Here is a 20,471-nt window from a genome sequence, read left to right as displayed (position 1 = left end):
AGGACCTACCCCGGTGGAGGTCCTATAAATTAACCTCTGTTCGTCCGTCCGTTCGTTCGTTCGTTCGTTACCAACTTTTCTCGAGATTTTTGCACAAAGATGTGTAACTATAAACCCTCGAATGTGACGGAGCCCGATTTTCGAAAAAAAAATTTTTTGGGCCAATTTGGGCCGAAAAAACGGCTAAAAAATGTTTTTTTGGACTTTGTGAGAAATTGGATCATTATTTTTTTCTGATTTTTTGCATGAAAGTAGCGTACAATCATAGGTAAAAGATGGCTTGAGCGGATTTTCGCAAAAAAAATTTGTTGGCTCAAAAAACGCATGTTTATCTATAAGAATCACTATTAAAAAGCATACATCAATGTTCGTAGTCAAATTTTAAATTTTTTTTAATGAAATAGATGTTTTATTGCTCATGAGGGCTTACTTTTGAAGAAAATGTTTCTTTAGACGGAAAATTTTGGTTTCTTGGCGTGTTTTTATGGAAAAACTGGCCAAATTCTATATTTTTTTATAAGCACATTATCAATTACTTAAGTATTAGCTTTTCTCGAGATTGGCTCTTTCATTCTTTATGATTTTTTGCACAAAGATGCATAGCTATAAACCCTCGAATGTGATGGAGCCCGATTTTCTAAAAAAAATGTCTTTGAGCAAATTTGGGCCAAAAAACGGCTAAAAAACGGGTTTTTTGGACTTTGTGAAAAATTGGATCATTAATTTGTTCTAATCTTTTACATGAAAGTAGGGTACCATCATAGGTAAAAGATGGCTCAAGCAGGATTTTGCAAAAAAAATTTGTTGGCTCAAAAAACGCATGTTTATCTATAAGAATCACTATTAATAAGCATACATCAATGTTCTTAGTCAAATTACTCGATTTTTTTTATGAGATAGATGTTTCTTTGCTCATGAGGGCTTACTTTTGAAGAATATGTGTGTTTAGACAGAAGATTTTGGTTGCTTGGCGTGTTTTTATGGAAAAACTGGCCAAATTCGATATTTTTTTATAAGCACATTATCAATTACTCAGGTATTAGCTTTTCTCGAGATTGGCTCTTTCATTCTTCATGATTTTTTGCACAAAGATGCATAACTATAAACCTTCGAATGTGACGGAGCCCGATTTTCGAAAAAAAATGTCCTTGGGTAAATTTGGGCCAAAAAACGACTAAAAAACGGGTTTTTTGGACTTTGTGAAAAATTGGATCATTAATTTTTTCTAACCTTTTGCATGAAAGTAGGGTACCATCATAGGTAAAAGATGGCTCAAGCAGGATAGTGCAAAAAAAAATAGTTGGCTCAAAAAACGCATGTTTATCTATAAGAATCACTATTAATAAGCATACATCAATGTTCTTTGTCAAATTACTCAATTTTTTAATGAGATAGATGTTTTTTTTGCTCATGGGGGCTTACTTTTGAAGAATATGTGTGTTTAGACATGAAATTTTGGTTGCTTGGCGTGTTTTTATAGAAAAACTGGCCAAATTCTATATTTATAAGCACATTATCAATTACTTAGCATAAGCTTTTCTCGAGATTGGCTCTTTCATTCTTTATGATTTTTTGCACAAAGATCAGCAAAGATACATAACTATGAACCCTCGAATGTGACGGAGCTCGATTTTTGAAAAAATCTTTTTGGGGTTAATTTCAGCTAAAAAACGGCCAAAAAAAGAGTTTTTTGGACTTTGTGAAATAAAACTTTGTGATTTTTCGCATGAAATAGGTAAAAGATGGCTCAAGCAGATTTCTGTAAAAAAGAATTTTTCAGATCAAAAAACGCATCTTTATCTATAAGAATCACTATTAATAAGCATATATGTTAATGTTCTTAGCCAAATTATTGTTTAGTGGTCACATCATGTCACGTCACATAGATATCAATTATAAATATGTTAAATGCACAACCAGGTAGGTCCATAAAAGTATCACTTGTTTTTTTTATAAGAACGTCAAAAATTTTCGAAGCCGGATGTTCTTAGTTTTTGGATTTGAAGCCTAAAAATGTTCTTAAAATGTTCTTATTTTCAGCATTTTTTGAGCATTTTGATGTAATTTCTTAAGAAAATGCATGTTTTTAAGTCTCCAAAGCCTTAGAATGTTCTTAGAATGTTCTTAAATTTTTGGGCCTCGAAGCCTTATGTTCTTATATAGTTTGTTCTTATAAAAAAAAAACGTGTATTCAGAAGTTTGTCCAACGGCATGACAATGGATAATATGATCAAAAATTTAAAAAGAATGCCAGTAATCTTTCAGTATAACAATCGGTGTGATATATATGCTATTCGATTTAGTTTACCAACGTAAATAATTTGGAAAGGGCTGCAATGGGGGGGGGGTCATGGTGGAAGGAGGAGCGGAATCATCGGCCCTTTTTTCGGAAATTTAGACAGAATTTCGGAAATTGGGTACTCCGACGGAGATGGAAAATTAGACAATTTTAGTGCGTAAAAACGGAATTTAGCAAAAAGTTTTGCGGAATTTTGAAATTGGCAAAAAATATTCAAAACTCGTGGAATTTTTGACAAAAATTTTCAATTTCAAAGGAATTTTCGGTGGCGGAAATTTGGTTGATTTTTAAACGGTAGGACGGAAATTAGAGAAAAAATTGGCGGAATTGCGTAATCGGGTACCCCCTGAACCCCCCCTACAATACTTCTTTGAAAACTTAAAATGTAAATTGAGAAAACGAAAAAGTGAAACGGCTGTTTAGATTGGAATTTTCGTCATCTTTCACGTGACTTCTTCAGCATGTATTTCTTTAGGCTGCTGGCATCCACTAACGGATTCGTGCTCCTTATAGATACCTATACTACCTGGGGTTTTGTATAGGTCTGCGATTCAGACTAGTATTTCTTTGAAATAGTGCTCGTTTCATAGTAGAGTTGTTGGTAAATAAAATCAAGCAAAACATAAGGACTATTATGGAAGGGACATACAAACTATAATCCCGCATCAGTAAGATTCTAGCGATTTCATTGGTCCAAAGACACCACGTGGGGTGGGCTATATACCGTATCTGTCTTCCTCACGTTTGATTGAGAAAAAAAAGAAGACATTGCATATTGACGAACGCTTTGCTCAAAATTCGAATGTTTTGTTTAGAAACGTTAACAAAGATAAAACAAGGGGGAAAGCATGAATTGTAGGGATTAAAATGCCAACAAACATGATACAGAAAACCTTTTAAGTCTTTTCGATTTTTACTCAACACCAATACAGTTTTTACTGACCCTGTATATCCCATATCCCGCCTCAAGAAGACCGTGTAACTAATAAAACTCTCAAACCACCTGATTACTTCTTGACTTCTTATCTTTTCAGTCAATTGGTCAGATGTTTGCTGGAGTTGGTCTTTGTGAACAAGCCGTTTCTGCGTTCACGAAAACTGGAGAAGTTAAACTCGCAATCGATACGTGTGTTACTCTCAACCAATGGGATTTAGCCGTCAAACTAGCTAAGCAACATAAACATCAGGAAATCAATTCTCTCCTAGCTAAGTATGCTTCGCACTTATTGGAGAAGGATAAGAAGTTGGAAGCAATCGAACTTTACCGCAAAGCATCGCATTTCATTGATGCCGCAAAACTGATATTTCAGGTAACATGATGTTTTACATCTACCAGACTTAGGAAGGGTGCAGCGACTGATATATTAGAGATTCAATTTTAAGTTGCTACATTATGGTTCAGGCTTCCTTACGCTATATTTTCAGTGCTTAAAGCTTTTCCGTCTAAGTCAAATTTTCGTCTAACCTATTAAGATAGAGGCATTTTTGTATCAATATTCAGCGTAGTTCAATAAAGTATGTTTTCTAGAAACACATAAAAATTGCCCTCACACAGAAATATTTTGTTATCTTTGAAAAATTGGTGCATAGGTTTGATATTTGTAACCACAGGAGACCCAGAAGATAAATCTTTTGGTCCATGTTTGTATACTCAATGACCTTGATAAATAAATGTGAGCTGACATCAATCCTTTGGTTAAGTGTTTTTAAAAGTCTTCAAGTTCATCCTAGGATATTAAAATACGCTGGTAGCTCAATAGGGGGACTTGAATTAAGAGACTTGACCTTTTTGTCTTTTACTCCATTTTTCTGAGCTTTTTTCGCAGGTCTCTATACCTTTTACAGTGAATTCTCGCTAATTCTACTATTTTCAGTCCCCGTCGAGGAGATTCCTCCCGTGAAATGCTTTCTATAATTGGAATTCTTCCCTAATTCGAACTAAGCGATATTCAACTGTATTTAAGAAACTTTTTGTTTGAAAATGAGTATTATACCTTTTTATACTTCTCGTCCATAGCTGGCAAGTGACATTGCAAAGACACGAGCACATCCAATGCGTGCCAAGAAAATGTACGTGCTTGGTGGCATCATGGTATGTGTACCATTTATTTCTTTTTATAGTATTATTTCAAGTACCTTATCGGGGAAAAAATGTCGGGGGAAAGTGACAAAGATTTTGAGGGGGTGACGAAATTTTTCCCCGACGAAATATTTCCCCGACATTTCATCACTTGTACCCGATTTTTTTATCCCCGACCAAAACATTTACTCGAAATTTTATACCGCAACCAAAATTCAAATCTAATTTTTTTACAGTGCTTTAAACGTGGAATTACAAGATCCATTTTCGAGCTAGTGAAGGAAGCAAAATCTTTTGGACAGCTTAGTCGGGTGAAAGTAACGAATTTGAAATTTTTGTCGGGGAAAAGTGACGAATTTGAAATTTTGGTCGGGGGAAAGTGACGAAAATGCCTCTAGGTGATGAAATTTTTACCCGACGAAAAAAAAAACCGGACTAAATAAAACTCCGACATTTTTTCCCCCGATAAGGTACCCTAAGTTCATCAGCTTTAAGTGCTCACTATGGTATCGCTACAGTGTTTTAAATAATTTATTCTTTACTGTTTTTCGAAACAGACTGTAGCGTGGTGGTTTTTTTTGGGGGGAGGGGGTGGTAACCAGCTCCTGATCATTACGAGGCGTATGTTTTCGTTGTTTCCCGAATAGACCGATTTCTCTAGTTGGCTTGCATTCAAAATCGTGCTTGTATTCAAAATCGTGGTGAGGATTTCATGCTTCCTTGCCGGAGAGTCATAAATTGGCTATTGAGGAAATCAGAGCCAAGTTTTAAGGGGCTAATAACATTTATGAATTACAGCGATGTAAAATACTCTTCGTAATCCGAATCTTTCTTCGATTCGAAGATTCTTAGCCCTTTGAAGATCGAATTAGAGAGAATCAAGTGTAAATCAGAGAGCTTTTTATGTAAATATGTTTATACCATTTTTACTCTAGACCTGTTTGTTTTTATCAAAGTAGATATTACTAATCGTAAGAAAGTACAATTTTCTCATCCTCTAAGCGGTTTCAGATGTCTGAGATGGAATGAGATTTAGACGGCTGAACGCTATTTTTCTCCTACGCTTTCATGTTCACTGTATGGTCTAAGCATCAGTCTCAAATTCTGAAATGTTTTATTTTTAGCACTCGTTTCAGACTATTTCTACTTTCTCTCCTTTGATTTAAGAGAAATATTTCCTATTTCTTCACAGTGCAGACAGTTTTCATATTATGTGTGCAATAAGAAATAAGCCTTATAATTTATTCAACACATTTATGACCACGCCCTTTCATAGTCTCAGACACTTGCTCTCGACCATACATTTCTTAATTTTGGTTTGTCCTATTCTTTTTTTCTATATCTGTGCTTGTTTTTTTTCATAAGAACGTCATAAGAATTTACCTTTAATGAGTACGAACTCTAAAAATTTTCTTATCTTTAAATATTCTCGATACTTCGTGGGTATAACTTCCCCAGCTGGCACACAACATTGTTTCAACGTTTATTTAACGTTCACAACGTCCATATAACGTTAGATGAACGTTGAAACAACGTTGTGTGCCAGCTGGGTCCGTATTTCCTCAAATTAGCCGTCATTCTAGTCGCGTTATGGACGTCATGCTGTCGTTATTTTGATGATTTAATTTATAAATTTAAAGATTTGAAATTGACAAAAACAAGCCAATCAAAAAGTTGACAAAAAGACCCGTCAGGCCAGAGATTATAAACAAGTGTTTGCATGAAAAATGCTTCCTATTCTATGTCAGGGACATCGTTTAACGTTTCTCCTACCATTTGCTTACACAGAATTTTTAAACAAAAGAAAATAACAATTATATTATAATAATAATTTTCCCTGTCCCGCGATTCTAAAGTTTTGAGAAGCTCTTGATATTCATGACGTAATCTTTTATACGGAAACACCCAAAAAACACCGAGCGTTTGCCACCAGGTTAAAATTTAAACATTAAAATTAGTTGTAAACGCCCGGTGTTTTTCGGGTGTTTCCGTGTAAAAGATAACGTCTTGAATATCAAGAATTCTCTTGTTGATTCTGCTTTGTCAGCATAGAGGCGCGCCTCCTAGATATACTTTAAGGGTAGGAACTTTCGCGTTTTTCGCGATTTTGATCCTTTTTCGCGAAAGTTTCTGCCAGGTAATAAATTAAACCTGAAAAACACGAAAGTTTTTTTTCGCGAAAAATAAACTTTCCTTCTCAGTTTTGCACTGTTTGCTAAATTTTTGCGTGTTTTATCAGTTTTTGTTACCAAAAAAGGTAAATTTTATATGGATTCGCGAAAGTTTTATCTGTGAAATTTCGGCTAAAATCATAATTTGTGAAACTTAAATTCGCCAAATTTCGTGACTTTTTGACTTCGCGAAACTATCTGCCCGCGAAACTTTCTGCCCTTAAAGTATATAAAAACAAGACGACTTGAAGTCGAAAATTTCGCCTAGAATTTAAACTACATAGGAAAGACAAGAAGTAGAGATGGAAGCTAATCTGAAATCTACTTTACATTGAGCCTTGATGAAACAATTTTACAAGAGAACAACGAGGCTTAAAATCGCTAAAAAATAAGACCAATTTAAGAACAATTGTTGTTTAATTTTTAAGAACTAATAAATAAAGGTAATATCACCGTCTATCAAGAGTTATTGATTTGATTCTTATAAAGTATATGCTTATAAGAAAAATAAATAAGCTCATATTGTGTGCCATCCCTTGTTTACTTTGTAAGAACTAATTACCGAAAGGTATATTACCGTTTATAAATAGTTATTGATTTGATTCTTGTAAAGTAAATGCTTATAAGAAAAATAAATGTGCTCATATTGTGTGCCATCGCTTGTTTACTTTGTAAGAACATATCATCGTCTATCAAGAGGTATTGATTTGATTCTTATAACGTATATGCTTATAAGAAAAATAAATGTGCTTATATTGTGTGCCATCCTTTATTTACTTTGTAAGAACTTATTACCTAAAGGTATATCATCGTCTATCAAGAGGTATTTGTTTGATTCTTGTAAAGTATATGCTTATAAGAAAAATAAATAAGCTCATATTGTGTGCCATCCTTTGTTTACTTTGTAAGAACTAATTACCGAAAGGTATATTACCGTCTATCAAGAGTTATTGATTTGATTCTTATAAAATATATGCTTATAAGAAAAATAAATAAGCTCATATTGTGTGCCATCCCTTGCGAGATCCCTTGTTTACTTTGTAAGAACTAATTACCGAAAGGTATATCATCGTCTATCAAAAGGTATTGATTTGATTCTTATAAAGTATATGCTTATAAGAAAAATAAATAAGCTCATATTGTGCGCCGTCCCTTGTTTACTTTGTAAGAACTAATTACCGAAAGGTATATAACCGTCTATCAAGAGTTATTGATTTGATTCTTATAAAGTATATGCTTATAAGAAAATAAATTTCCTCATATTGTGCACCATCCTTTGTTTACTTTGTAAGAACTAATTACCGAAAGGTATATTACCGTTTATAAATAGTTATTGATTTGATTCTTGTAAAGTAAATGCTTATAAGAAAAATAAATGTGCTCATATTGTGTGCCATCGCTTGTTTACTTTGTAAGAACATATCATCGTCTATCAAGAGGTATTGATTTGATTCTTATAACGTATATGCTTATAAGAAAAATAAATGTGCTTATATTGTGTGCCATCCTTTATTTACTTTGTAAGAACTTATTACCTAAAGGTATATCATCGTCTATCAAGAGGTATTGATTTGATTCTTATAAAGTATATAATTATAAGAAAAATAAATATCCTCATATTGTGTGCCATCGCTTGTTTACTTTGTAAAAACTTATTACCTAAAGGTATATTACCGTCTATCAAGAGTTATTTGTTTGATTCTTGTAAAGTATATGCTTATAAGAAAAATAAATAAGCTCATATTGTGTGCCATCCCTTGCGAGATCCCTTGTTTACTTTGTAAGAACTAATTACCGAAAGGTATATCATCGTCTATCAAAAGGTATTGATTTGATTCTTATAAAGTATATGCTTATAAGAAAAATAAATAAGCTCATATTGTGCGCCGTCCCTTGTTTACTTTGTAAGAACTAATTACCGAAAGGTATATAAACGTCTATCAAGAGTTATTGATTTGATTCTTATAAAGTATATGCTTATAAGAAAATAAATTTCCTCATATTGTGCACCATCCTTTGTTTACTTTGTAAGAACTAATTACCGAAAGGTATATTACCGTCTATCAAGAGTTATTGATTTGATTCTTATAAAGTATATGCTTATAAGAAAATAAAGAAAAAATCAAAACTGTGAAGCTAAAGACACAAAGATATATGACGTAATCCAAAGAAAACCCGCGAAAATCGTCCGTGGTTATACGAGCGTGTAATTTGTAAATTAAATTTAGTGAGTTCGTCCACCGTATCGAGTACTTTCGTTTTCTAATTTTTTTTCCGATGACACCAACATCTTTATGAAGATTATATTTCTGTCGGTGTTTTACCATTTTTCTCACTTTGTTTTTAGATTGAAAATTACCACGAGATGATGAAAGAGAATGCCACCGCTAATAAGAACAAAAACAAAAGCGGCGGTGGCACCAACACTTCCACACTGGCTGGCCTCTTACAAGAAGACTACACTTCATCGGGTGACTCGTATTTTATTGATAACGCCTGGAGAGGCGCAGAGGTCAGTGTAATGTTAATCTCATAACCGATCATCCATTCTGCGCTACCACGCTCTGCTTTAAAGGGATAATGCGAATGTGACGATCTGGACCTTGTTGTTTACCAAAACATTCTAAAATGCGTTGCCATTTACTTATACAGTGAAGTCTCTGTAACTTGAACCTCTATAAATCGAATGTCTCCTTAACTCGAGCAAATCTTTAAAATTCTGAACTTTCTCAGAAGTATAATCTCTGCCGGAATACATTTAGAGTTTGAGCTATTTCCTCATTTTTCGCATTTTGAAGGTCGGGTGAGAAAGTCGCTTTTGGGCTATCTGTCAAATGTAATCGAATATTTCAATTTGGAATTCTGAGGCTTATTGGACCATTTTTTGAACTTTTGGATCCTCAGATCCTATGGTCCTAAGTCTAAATGCTAGCGTTAAAACTCAGAGTAAAAACTCCTTCTAACCTAAGTTAGAGCGCTTCCAAAGACTTCGTGGGAATTTTTTCTCGGTTACGAACTTGATTGTAGCAACGTCAGTTTTTTGGCCATCAAAACTTTGACCAGGTCTCATTCGTGGGGCCCCTCTCAAAAAAATCCTATCAATCTACCTTCGAACCAATCGAATACGGTTGCTTACCACGAAAGATGCTTCGGATCTTAAGGGTTAGCTCCCTACTATAGAAGAAGTAAAAAGGATTAATGTGTGTGTTTTCAACGTAATGTAATAATGGTGAATAATCTGAACATTAGATGAACGTTGTTTTAACGTTTTGTGTCATTTAGTGAGGATGTCTATAAACATTATGTTCATTCTTTTTTGTCTTTTTTAGGCGTTCCATTTCTACTTATTGGCTCAACGACAATTGTATGAAGGAAGACCTGACGCCGCTTTGAGAACGGTATGTTAACGATTTTCAGGTGTTTCTCTGGAAGTTTATCATTCTATGGGACAAGCTGGAGTTTTTACAAGCTCTTATTGATTTGGTTGGTCGTTAAGATGTAATAAAAGAATCTTATTACTTTTTCTAAAGAATGCGTCATCTCTATCACTTTAAATGACCAATTAGTGAAGTATCTTGTAAAAACTCCAAGGCATCTCCATTCTATGACATAACCTTTTATACGGAACCACTCGCTGTTTCCACTAGTTTTACAATGTTAAAAGTTCTTCCCTTTCAGACGGACGGATTTCCGTCTCCGTGAAATATTAAGGAGGCTCTTCCATCTCAAAATTCTGCATATATGCATACACGTTTTTTTTTATAAGGAACACGTTTATAAGGAACTCGAGGCTGAAAATGGTTCAAAAAATAAGGAATTGTTAAGGAACTGCTCAGGCTGAGAATAAGTGGATTTGAAAATAATGTACCTTATTGGGACTAATTTGACCAAATTTTGATCTTAAAAGGGGCAAAAAGTTCAAAATTTCCTATGTAGTAAGGAACTCGATAAGGAACTTTAAGACTGAAATTCTCTTTAAAAATAAGGAACTCCAGGGTCAGAGCAAAGTTAAGGTTCCTTATAAAAAAAAAATGCATATATGCTAATTTTGTCCACTTTGCGTCTAAGACGAAAATCCTTCTTGCTTTGACCACTGGTTTTACTGTTACAAATTGCAACTACTGGGCATCCAACCGGTGTTTTTTGGATTTTCCGTATCAAAGATTACGTCCTCCAAAATTTGACAATATTTTCTAACCCAATACGTCTTTTAAATAATGGGGAGATACGTTTTGGATGGGACAAAACAGAATTTCCTAGTTATCTGTGTTTTTTAAGTTTTACTGAGGCACAAATCGAAAATAGCACTTCAAAATCAGTAAAATCCAGAATTTTCTTGGTCAATCAGCGCTTAGCATTAAAGCTTGCGCTCACCCGGTGCTGGTAGCGAACATGTATTTTCCGGAAATCGAGATACAGTTTGATTCTTGAACCGTGTTTTTAGTCAGCTGAATGTTTTTATGTCAATGCTCATAAAGAGATTTTTCTCAGCTTTTTAAACTAGTAAAAATTAGGTATAAATCCTAAATAATTCAATTTCACCTTAAATAAATAAGAACAGGATAAGAATAATTTGAGGCTCAAAGAACCAAAAAATAAGAACAGCCAAGCCTACAAAATTTTACTGGTTCTAATAAAAAAAAGCGTATGCCTTGACATCATTCAATCTCATTGTGTTTTGTTTGTGTGGATAATTCAGGATCTTTATTCATTAAAATCTGCCAAAACACCCATTATTTCTACCGGGCTATCCACGAAAAGGTATTATGTATGAGTTTATGTATGTGTGTTATTCTGCGACGGAGACGGTAAGCTTCTAGTTTGTTTACATCTTGACTGATTGAGGACGACAGTAAATCAGCACTTTCACCGTCCTCGATTTTGCGGGTCAGAATTGCGGGTTTTTCTAACTCTGTTCAGGCACTGTGGCGCTATCCTCAAAAGTGCAAATACATTAACTCACTATTAGGGTATTCCATACAGAGATTTTAAGAAAACTTTAATTTGGATTTTAAAGTCACCAGAGATTTTACTTATATGGGAAGGTTTTCGCTTACGAAATAAAGGGTCTGTTAAAATAATTTGGGTAGATGTAGGATTGACAAACTAATTTTTCCAACATTGATTTCAGCCGCCTAAAATGCAACGATTTTTGTAACCGACCCGGAAAATGTACTTACGACCGTTGTTGCGCGGGCATTTTTTGTCCGCTTTATCTCATTAAAACTATCCCAATCATTTTTTGACGCATTTTTCTATTGTCTATTGGTGCGAAAAAAGAACTGGACGGTTTTAGTGGGATAAAGCGGACAAAAAAACTGCGGCAATTAATGGCTACGGTCGAAAAGGTGTATTTGATAGAGAGATTCTGGGAGTATTTTTAGGTGCCACAGCCTTTGATTTCTTATGGCATCTTCAGTTTTATTGATACTTCAATGCGCAATCTGAAATGATCATCTAGTTTTTCTATCAATCTCATGTTCTCGCGAAAAAAGAGCCTCTTTTGGTTGGCACCTACCTTTCCTAGAAGAGCATATGACCAGATTTTCACAGAAAGAGAATTAAATTTTATATCATGGATTCATAGATTACAGAAAGATAAACACAAAGGTCATATTTGACATAAACTTAGATTGACTAGTTTTAAAGCATGTTTTTTCTTGTGCCTTTACGAGGAAAACTATATCGTTGATTTGAAAAAGACACCCTGGAAATTCCCAGAGGAGGAACCCTGGTACCATGAAACGAAACCATGTAGGGAAATTCAAAATGAACACGTCATTTGTATTAAAGTTTTTTTTAAGATGAAACGAATTCAGGGTCAAATGATATTTTTTCACACAAAGTTCGTTAGCCTGAGATGTAAGGAAAGTTTCAATAAGATAAGGGGAACTTTTGATAATTTTGTAGAAAAGTTCACCCCTACTAAAAAAAGGAACGAAAAGCAAAAGGGCATATCGAGACAAGATTATCACTGAAAAAAGCCTTTTTAAGACCCTACATAAATGAAAAGATTTCATTTATTTTGAAAATATATTAGAACAAATTTGACCAAAATTTCTTTTAATATTTTGAGACATTAAAAAAAATGGAAAAAAATAAGAGATAAGAATTTTAATACATTTCTATGGATTTGGGGGAAGGCTATAAAAAGGGGTTAGGAATTATTATGTTATTGTTCCTCATTCTCAACTTGATTAAGATATTCGATTCAGTTATTACAACTTATCCCTACTCTACTAATTTAGTTTTTGATTTCTGTGAATCCCATAAGCTTTCGATTTTTTGTTTAGATATGCTTTTTCTTTTATGATTCCCCACCGAAGGTCACGTTCTCGGAAAGATTTCTCGTCATTTTTGTCATAGCAAAAAAACTTTTTTCAGCTCTTTTTAATAAAAATAGTATATTTTGGCTGATGCTATGTTCTTAACATGTTTATTTTAACTCACTTGTTGATTCTAAGTCAGAATTTTTTTACCATTTCTGGGACTGGGATTACAATGTTCTCAATGTTCTTAGGTTTTAGTCGAAATTGAGCCTCCTGTTTTTATGAAAATTGTTCTTATAAAAAAACATGAAGTTTACAGCCCGAAGAGCTAAAGTGAAAATGGAATCTTCAATCTTTGATGTTTCTAAAACAAGAAAAAAAGTGATGCGGTTTTTATTTTGAGTTCGAGTTATTCTGAGAAGTAGTGAAACTTATGTCATATCGTCATACTCGAATCAAAGTTTTTCCCAATCAAAGAGCTACAGAGGGTCTCTATACTAATTATTTCAAATCCAACGTATAATAAATCATTACTCATTAGTCTTATGACTTGATTTCAATTAAAAAAAAAACTCTTTAAACTTTAATTAAGTATGGCATCTTTTGGTGACATAGTGTGTTTTTTTATATAGTTGACTGATCTAAAATTAAGCTGTTTATTTATAATAATCAGGTAATTAACCTATAATTACTCTCACAATCTCTGTCTGTACTGTCCACATCTTTGCCACCGAGCTAATGAATTACCCCTTTTTAAGAATGGAAAGTAGTTTACTTTAAAATTCGAGAAGAAAAATGAAATGCCTTACCCACCAAGTTCAAGGCCTACGTATCCCAGCTGACAAACGTTCTTTCAACGTTTGTCTAATGTACCTAACGTCCATATAACGCCAGATGAACGTTGAAACAGCGTTGTGTGGGATGGCTTATGTTTTCAAAGAAATTTGAAGAAACAAATTTGGTCTTTGCACTTGACTTAAGGCGATATTTTTTATTGCTGTTACAGTGTAGTTACAAAGTCTGAAGGAAAGAGATGCGTGCCCATCCCCTGGCTCATGGTTATGTTTTAAAGTAAACAGTAAAGAAAAAGTACGAACCCCCAACACTTAAAAGGCAAATGAAATTTTACACATTATATGTTCTGGCTTGGTTTGAATCATACCAAATGAAAATAACTTGTTCCTAGTAAACTGTCTATACCATGCCCTTTACAAGACCGTACTACCATAGTCCGAATAAAAAACCCCGGTCTGGAAGCCTTTTGTTTCTTTCCATTGTTTCTTACTTGAACTTGCGTTGAGAAATTAGTTTGTTTTGCTCACTTTTTAATCATGTGACTAAATCTTAAATCAATTCCAAGAGGAGTACTTGGTAACGTGATCAAGAACTGAGCAAATCGATTTCTATTTTTTGATATTAACAAAGGAAAAAGCTAACAAAGAGTTAAAACAATAAGCTTCTAGACCAGGGTTTTTATACGGACTATGGTACTACTCTACTACTAAGGACCCACAAATGTGTTTTACCCTGGGCTACCTTTATAGGCCCCACAGAGCCTTTTGAAGAGAGGGGCAAAATACACCCCCTTCTCACAGACCTGGTAGGTTTTTTTTAGTCAGTGGGGATAAAGATAACGGACACTCGATGGGAATTGATATTCCAATATTTTTTATGGCTGAGGATTTCAATGCTTTTGTTTTCAAGTCAGAAAATTCAGTGGGGATGGGAAAAAGAGCATCATATATTGCAGTGAGGATTGGTTTATTTGATTATTTTCAGTGGGGACAAAGCTTGGAGGATGATTTTCCACCGGGGGCGATACTTTGGCCAATTTTTCCAATGGGAAGGGTTCCCAGTGGGTCTATGAGAAGGAGGTGTCAAAATGCTGGAATTAGCGATGAAGAAAATTGTCACTTTTTGCACCTCCTCAACCCCATAAAACGCCATCGAATTGAATAAAACATAGTTTCGTGAGTTTATGAAGAAAATGACGTAATCTTTACTAAAGTAAAACACTATTCATGACGTAATGTTTTCTACGGAAACCGTATTTTTTGTATAAAAACCGGGGTCTTTCCGTAGAAAACATTACGTCATGAATATCATGAATTGAAATTCCTCGGCCTTACGGATGTTAAAATATTTCCTCTTTAAAACATTTCCTCTAAAACATTGAATGGCAATTTAAAAATCTGCCAACGTTGCAAGTTATCGAAGGGAATTTTTGCTGGTCCTTTTTAAACATGCCATTGCTTGCACAGTATCCTAAAATGTAAAAGTGATAGTAACCACCAGACAAACATATCTCTTAAGATTGTGGTTTCCTGAGATAGTAGAAAAAGTACTGAATCATCACAAAAAAGTACTAAAGTGAACTTTTCTGGGAATTCTCAGTTCGTTTGGTTTTCCCCACTTTTCTGTTTGACTGTATGACGTTTTGTATATAAATACTACGTGTCTGATGTGTTTTCAGAAAAAATCAATTCATTTTTATAATTTATAGTGAGAGATACGTTTGAGATAGAAAAATCATTGGAAGTGATAGTAAACCTTGAGTTAGTTGGAAAGTTTTGAACATTCAAACTTGAAACAGAGAAAGTCTATTATATCAACTTTCTTCAGTGAAACATTTATTTGTTGATTTGTTGGATTGGAGCTGAATTTAAAGGGATAATCGGTGTTTCATATAGAGACGTTAGATAGAGATTCATTTCACAGCAAAGACATATGTTTATGGATTTTTGTGAAAACTAAATGGCACCTGAAACTACCACAACCGCTATTCCTAACAAAACACAAAACGAAATTACTGCTTATGACGAAACGCCAAACGAGGCAAGAGACATTACCACTATACCAATGAATTCTTCAGAAAATAATTCAGTCACTGGTCATGATTCTAAAGTTGAAAATCCTAATGATTTTATTGATGCTCCACCTAGTTTAGCATCCAACTCTCCTAACACTGAAGTAACAAATTCTTCTAAAAACAATGCAATCACTACTTCTGGTGCATGCGCTGTCATGACCAACCAACAACAAACTGGATTGAATCCATTTCTAGAAGACGACCATCCTGAAGATATTCAACCATGTCTAGATATTGAAGACGTTGATAAATTCCAATGGAAAACCATAGGTGCTGGAGATGAAGATACCATTGACGGGTCATTATTCCTCCACAGTAATAAAGAAGGCGGTCCCAATTTCTATCTAACTTGTATGCGGTGGCAGCGAAAAGACTACGAGGGCATTCTCACAAGACAGATTTCGTATCGACCGAAAAGTTTCGAGGCTTGTCCGCCATTGTCATCGACTAAGCGAGGACACTCTTCCAGTAGGTTTAATGTCAAAAAAATGTTCAGTAAACTTAAAATTCATGGTGTTAATAAGAAACGACAAAAGAAACAATTTGATATTTACTCAGACGATTTTTACCCGATGAATACGTACCCACGTGGGACATTATTGATCATTAATATGAAGAATTTCAGTTCGACTTCACCTCTACGCAGAAACCCAGGAAGTGATCCAACAAGGAAGGGTACAGACATTGACGCTGAATCTTTAACCAGACTATTTCTAGATCTCGGTTTCTACGTTGAACGGTTAGATAATCCTACCACAGCTGAAATTCGCACCTTTATTAAAGAGACTGTTAACGAGGATCATTCCAATCGTTCTATTTGCGCGTGCGCAGTGTTAAGCCACGGTGAAGACGGTCTGATCTATAGTAAAGATGGTGAAATGAAAATTGACGATATTGTTAAACCCTTTCGTATCGATTCTCTAGCCGGGAAACCGAAATTATTCATCATCCAAGCTTGTCGTGGTGACGAATATATGGAAAGCCAAGACCAGGTTGATGGTCCACCCTTAGCCAATAAAGGCAGTGCCCAATACAATTTATCGTTACCAAGCGAGGCTGATGTATTATACGCTTATTCTACAGTCTCGGGTTATTTTTCATGGCGCAATCAAACACGTGGCTCATGGTTTATAGAAGCCCTTGTCAAAACTTTCCGTGCACATGCGCACAAAATGGACGTACTGTGCATGCTTACTAAAGTCAATTCTACGGTAGCCGATCGTTTCCCTGAGACTACGGATGCTGTCATCAATAAAAAGAAACAGATTTCTTCGTTTGTTTCACAGCTAAGACAAGATTTGTTTTTGTTCCCACCGTATGGGCCATTGAAAAACTAAATCAAGAAAAGGTGACCGGACGTTTCCCCGACGGACTTTTCCAGACCGACATTTCTCCGACAGACAATTCCCCGACCGACGATTCAAACTTGTTTCGTTATATTGACTGTATTGATGTTTTGTATTTTGAATTTAAATGTTTTTATGATATTTTTATATACCTAAGAATTTTGTTATCTAAAAAATGAAAAAAAAGTCTATTCTTTTCACCTTTCCTTAAATCATTAGATTTTACAGTAATCCGGGAGTAAGTCTGATTCGTAGACCTCAATAAATATTGTAAGGTCCCAAATAAACGTCCCCAACCGGTTATTGATTTTCGAAAAACTTTCGGAACCCCTCCACCCGTTCTGTTTGCTCTCAATAGCCTGCTTTTAGCTTATAGCTTTTGGGTTTTGGGGGGTTTTGGTGGTACAATTTCGGATCGCCGCTCATTTATTAGATTTTGTCAAAATTTTGGAACCTCCCTTTTATTCGGGCCCCCTACCTCATAGTTAAGTAAGTTAAGTTGTTAAGTAAGTAAGACTTGTATTTCTTTCTGCTTTATCTACCAGAATTTATTATACCTTTAGCTAGTCAAATGACCTTCAGTTTTCGATCTCGTTTTAGGCGATGCAATTAAAAGATTATGACGACATTATCGATCCAATAGATGCGTATTCACTCATTGCGCTCACTGCAAGTTCTAACAAAGCTTTCGGTGTCTGTTCCAAGGTAGGTACACTACGACATATGTTTTAGAAGGTTTAAAGGACTCAGTTACCGGGTATCTCAGGCGGTAGAGCATTTACCTTACGATCCAAGCCTTGTGGGTTCAATCCTTGGCCATCTCCATTTCAACATAGTCATTATAAAAAACCCCGGTCTTGAAGGCTTTTGTTTCTTTCTATTATTAACCGTTAGAACTTGCGTACCTTAAATTGATTGGTTTTGCATAGTTTTTGATCACATGACTAGAAAATGAACCAATCCCAATATTATATCTATTCTTGGGCTATTTTTACCATAATTGCCATCACGCTATTGCTACATTTGTCGCGTTTATTATCAGCAGTTAATGACGTAGTTCACTCTGTAAGATTGGAGGTTAAATACTTTTTTCAACTTAAACCTTGCACGAGACACAGTTCCTCGCTGATGTCCTGATTAGCACTAAGCTAAGGGCCAAAAAATTCTTAATCTTAATTTGGCCTCCACAACTTGAACCTCTATTACTCTCCTTAACAAGTTTGCTGGTCCCAGAGACTTCACTGTATTCCGTTTTTCACGCTCGATTCCCTTTTCTCAGACCCTTCCAGTTTTGTTTCTGACATTTAGTCAGTAATTTGTCTTGTTATTCTAACATTTTATTGATGTCGTGTATGTCTCTTCGTCGAATTTTGAAATCCAGCCTTGACTCACTCCTTGACGAATAATTTTAACTAAATAATGTCATCTTGCATCCTATTTAGGCTTTCATCCGCTTAGAGAACATTGAAACGTTAAGTGAAGACGAAAGAAAAAGATACGAAGAACTGGCTCTCAGCATATTCACAAGGTATTTGAAATCTCGTCACTCCATAAAATAACATAAACTCCCACTAGATATTCAAAGTGAGCGCCTGTGCCTGAATATCAGTCACTCGCTTTCAAATCAAACATTGGTCTCCTCGTAATTTTGAAATGCTCTCTTTAATTCAATTATTTTTCTCAGGGATTTTAAGGTTCACTGGCAATTATATTATAATTCAAACTCGAACAGGAAATCATATTCTTTCGAACTTTTCGTCGTTATTCTAGAAAAATTTCAACTCTCTTTCTTGCTTTCTGTTAGATACGGAGCAAAAGACGGGGCAGCGCCAACTGTGGAATGCACAAGTTGCGGCTCTCATATTCCTGAATGGTATGTAAACATTCTTTGTTGGTTTGAGACAACTCCTGAACCACAGACATGTTGATAAAATCCTTCTAAAAAATTCTTCCCCCTCTTTTTACTGTGGGAAACTTAAAGATGAAATTTAAGATTTTTTCAAAGCCACGATACTGCAACTTGAAATGTAATTTTCTCAGCTTTGGCTAAAGTCATATTTGGGTCCGTTAGAAACCCCTTTTCAGGCGAAAATTTTATCGATTACTCGAAATTTTAGTTAATCTCGAAGTGGTTTCTATGCATTTGGAGCTAAGTTTAGACTATCCCCTCAGTTATCCATAGATTTTTGATTTGGCGAATTATTTTCCATAGACTCGTGATATAGTTTCGTAAGATGACGATTATATCTAAGCCGAGCCGAAAATCGAATCATTACCTTAAGAAGATCCCTTTTTCTATAATTAGGTGTTTTTTTAGAAAATTTAAACATTACGTAATGTTATGTTTGTAGACCCTCGCCAGCTAAAGATATCTTTGATCGATATACGGCTAAGGGTGGCAAATCTCTGGAAAGACAATTTTCGGGGAATCCTAAAGCTGTATTGATTGTAAAAACAAAACTTCCAAACAAGCTTTATTCTTAGATGTTTTTTCTTCTTTCACAGGTCAACTGCATGCCCAAGTTGTGATTCCAAATTCAGTGCTTGTATTGTCAGTGGGCGTCCCCTGATGGAATATCAGTTCTGGATGTGTAGACTTTGTAAACATCGAGCGCACGAAGAAGAAATAAGCTCTTATTCAGCATGTCCTCTATGTCATACAGCACTTTGAACAGCCTCGCATGTTTCGTATATGCACACGGCTAACTGATTTAATCACTGAGTCAAAGCTATATTCCTTGGGCTAACGAACTTTGTGCAGCTTTCCAGCGTTCGGAGTATTGGTTATGTGCTGGTACAATTTATGATATTCGTAACGTAATTTTTTGTACACCAGGCCCTGGCGTTTGCCACTAGTTTTATTTTTTTTTAATTCAAAATTAGTAGTAAACGCCCGGTCTCTTTGGCAGCTTCCGTATAAAACAATACGTCATGAATGTCACTAATTTTAACGTTCAACGTTGAAACAACTTAAGATGGTTGCAAGGAATCATGGGTAATCAATGGTGGTTCCCGCTATCGATTAGTGCCCGATGAGAGGAGAGCCGGTGTTAGAACGTGAGTCTTCTTTTTTTACCCATAATACTTTGCGACCGTGCAATGTGCGTGCGAATGCAATATTTCTTATCATATTCATCGTTGTAAATATTTTAAATGTTATTTATTTTCATTTCAATTTTAATTCCATACGATCATTTTATATTGAATGCGTATTTGGGCTTTTAGGGAAAAATATCTAACCGAGTTGGACGCACTCTTCTTGAATTTTATAAAAGAGGTTTTTCAATTTGACCAAGTTTTGCGTAATGATTCACCTCTACAGATTCGAACGTTTTCTTCCATAATAGCGGATTTTCCTTCAGTTACGTAACCTTGACATAATAACAAAAAGCCTCGTGTGTATTCCTAAAAGGTAGTCGAAAAGAGCAGATGCTTTG

General features: G+C 35.0%; 2 protein-coding genes across 2 annotated transcripts in view; both read left to right on the top strand.

Moving 5' to 3' along the window:
* Window positions 1-20,296, top strand: part of LOC136821311 (WD repeat-containing protein 35-like) — a 70,038-nt gene extending 49,742 nt beyond the window's left edge. Inside the window, exons 25-32 of the mRNA XM_067077543.1 lie at window positions 3,334-3,609; window positions 4,317-4,391; window positions 8,898-9,062; window positions 9,880-9,948; window positions 17,635-17,739; window positions 18,477-18,562; window positions 18,839-18,907; window positions 19,540-20,296. Of these exons, the coding sequence (XP_066933644.1) occupies window positions 3,334-3,609; window positions 4,317-4,391; window positions 8,898-9,062; window positions 9,880-9,948; window positions 17,635-17,739; window positions 18,477-18,562; window positions 18,839-18,907; window positions 19,540-19,705 (1,011 nt within the window). The 3' untranslated portion in view covers window positions 19,706-20,296. The remainder of the gene's footprint in view (window positions 1-3,333; window positions 3,610-4,316; window positions 4,392-8,897; window positions 9,063-9,879; window positions 9,949-17,634; window positions 17,740-18,476; window positions 18,563-18,838; window positions 18,908-19,539) is intronic.
* LOC136821340 (caspase-3-like) lies at window positions 15,214-17,198 on the top strand. Its single transcript, XM_067077579.1, has one exon. The coding sequence runs from the start codon at window positions 15,574-15,576 to the stop codon at window positions 17,023-17,025; it is 1,452 nt and encodes a 483-aa protein (XP_066933680.1). The 5' UTR covers window positions 15,214-15,573; the 3' UTR covers window positions 17,026-17,198.
* Window positions 20,297-20,471: the final 175 nt, after the last annotated feature.

This window comes from Clytia hemisphaerica, unplaced genomic scaffold (genome assembly GCF_902728285.1).
Source record: "Clytia hemisphaerica strain Z4C2 unplaced genomic scaffold, Clytia hemisphaerica genome assembly, whole genome shotgun sequence".
NCBI lineage: Eukaryota > Metazoa > Cnidaria > Hydrozoa > Leptothecata > Clytiidae > Clytia > Clytia hemisphaerica.
Note: the sequence above shows the minus strand (reverse complement) of the source record. Positions and strands in the feature narration are given on the sequence as shown.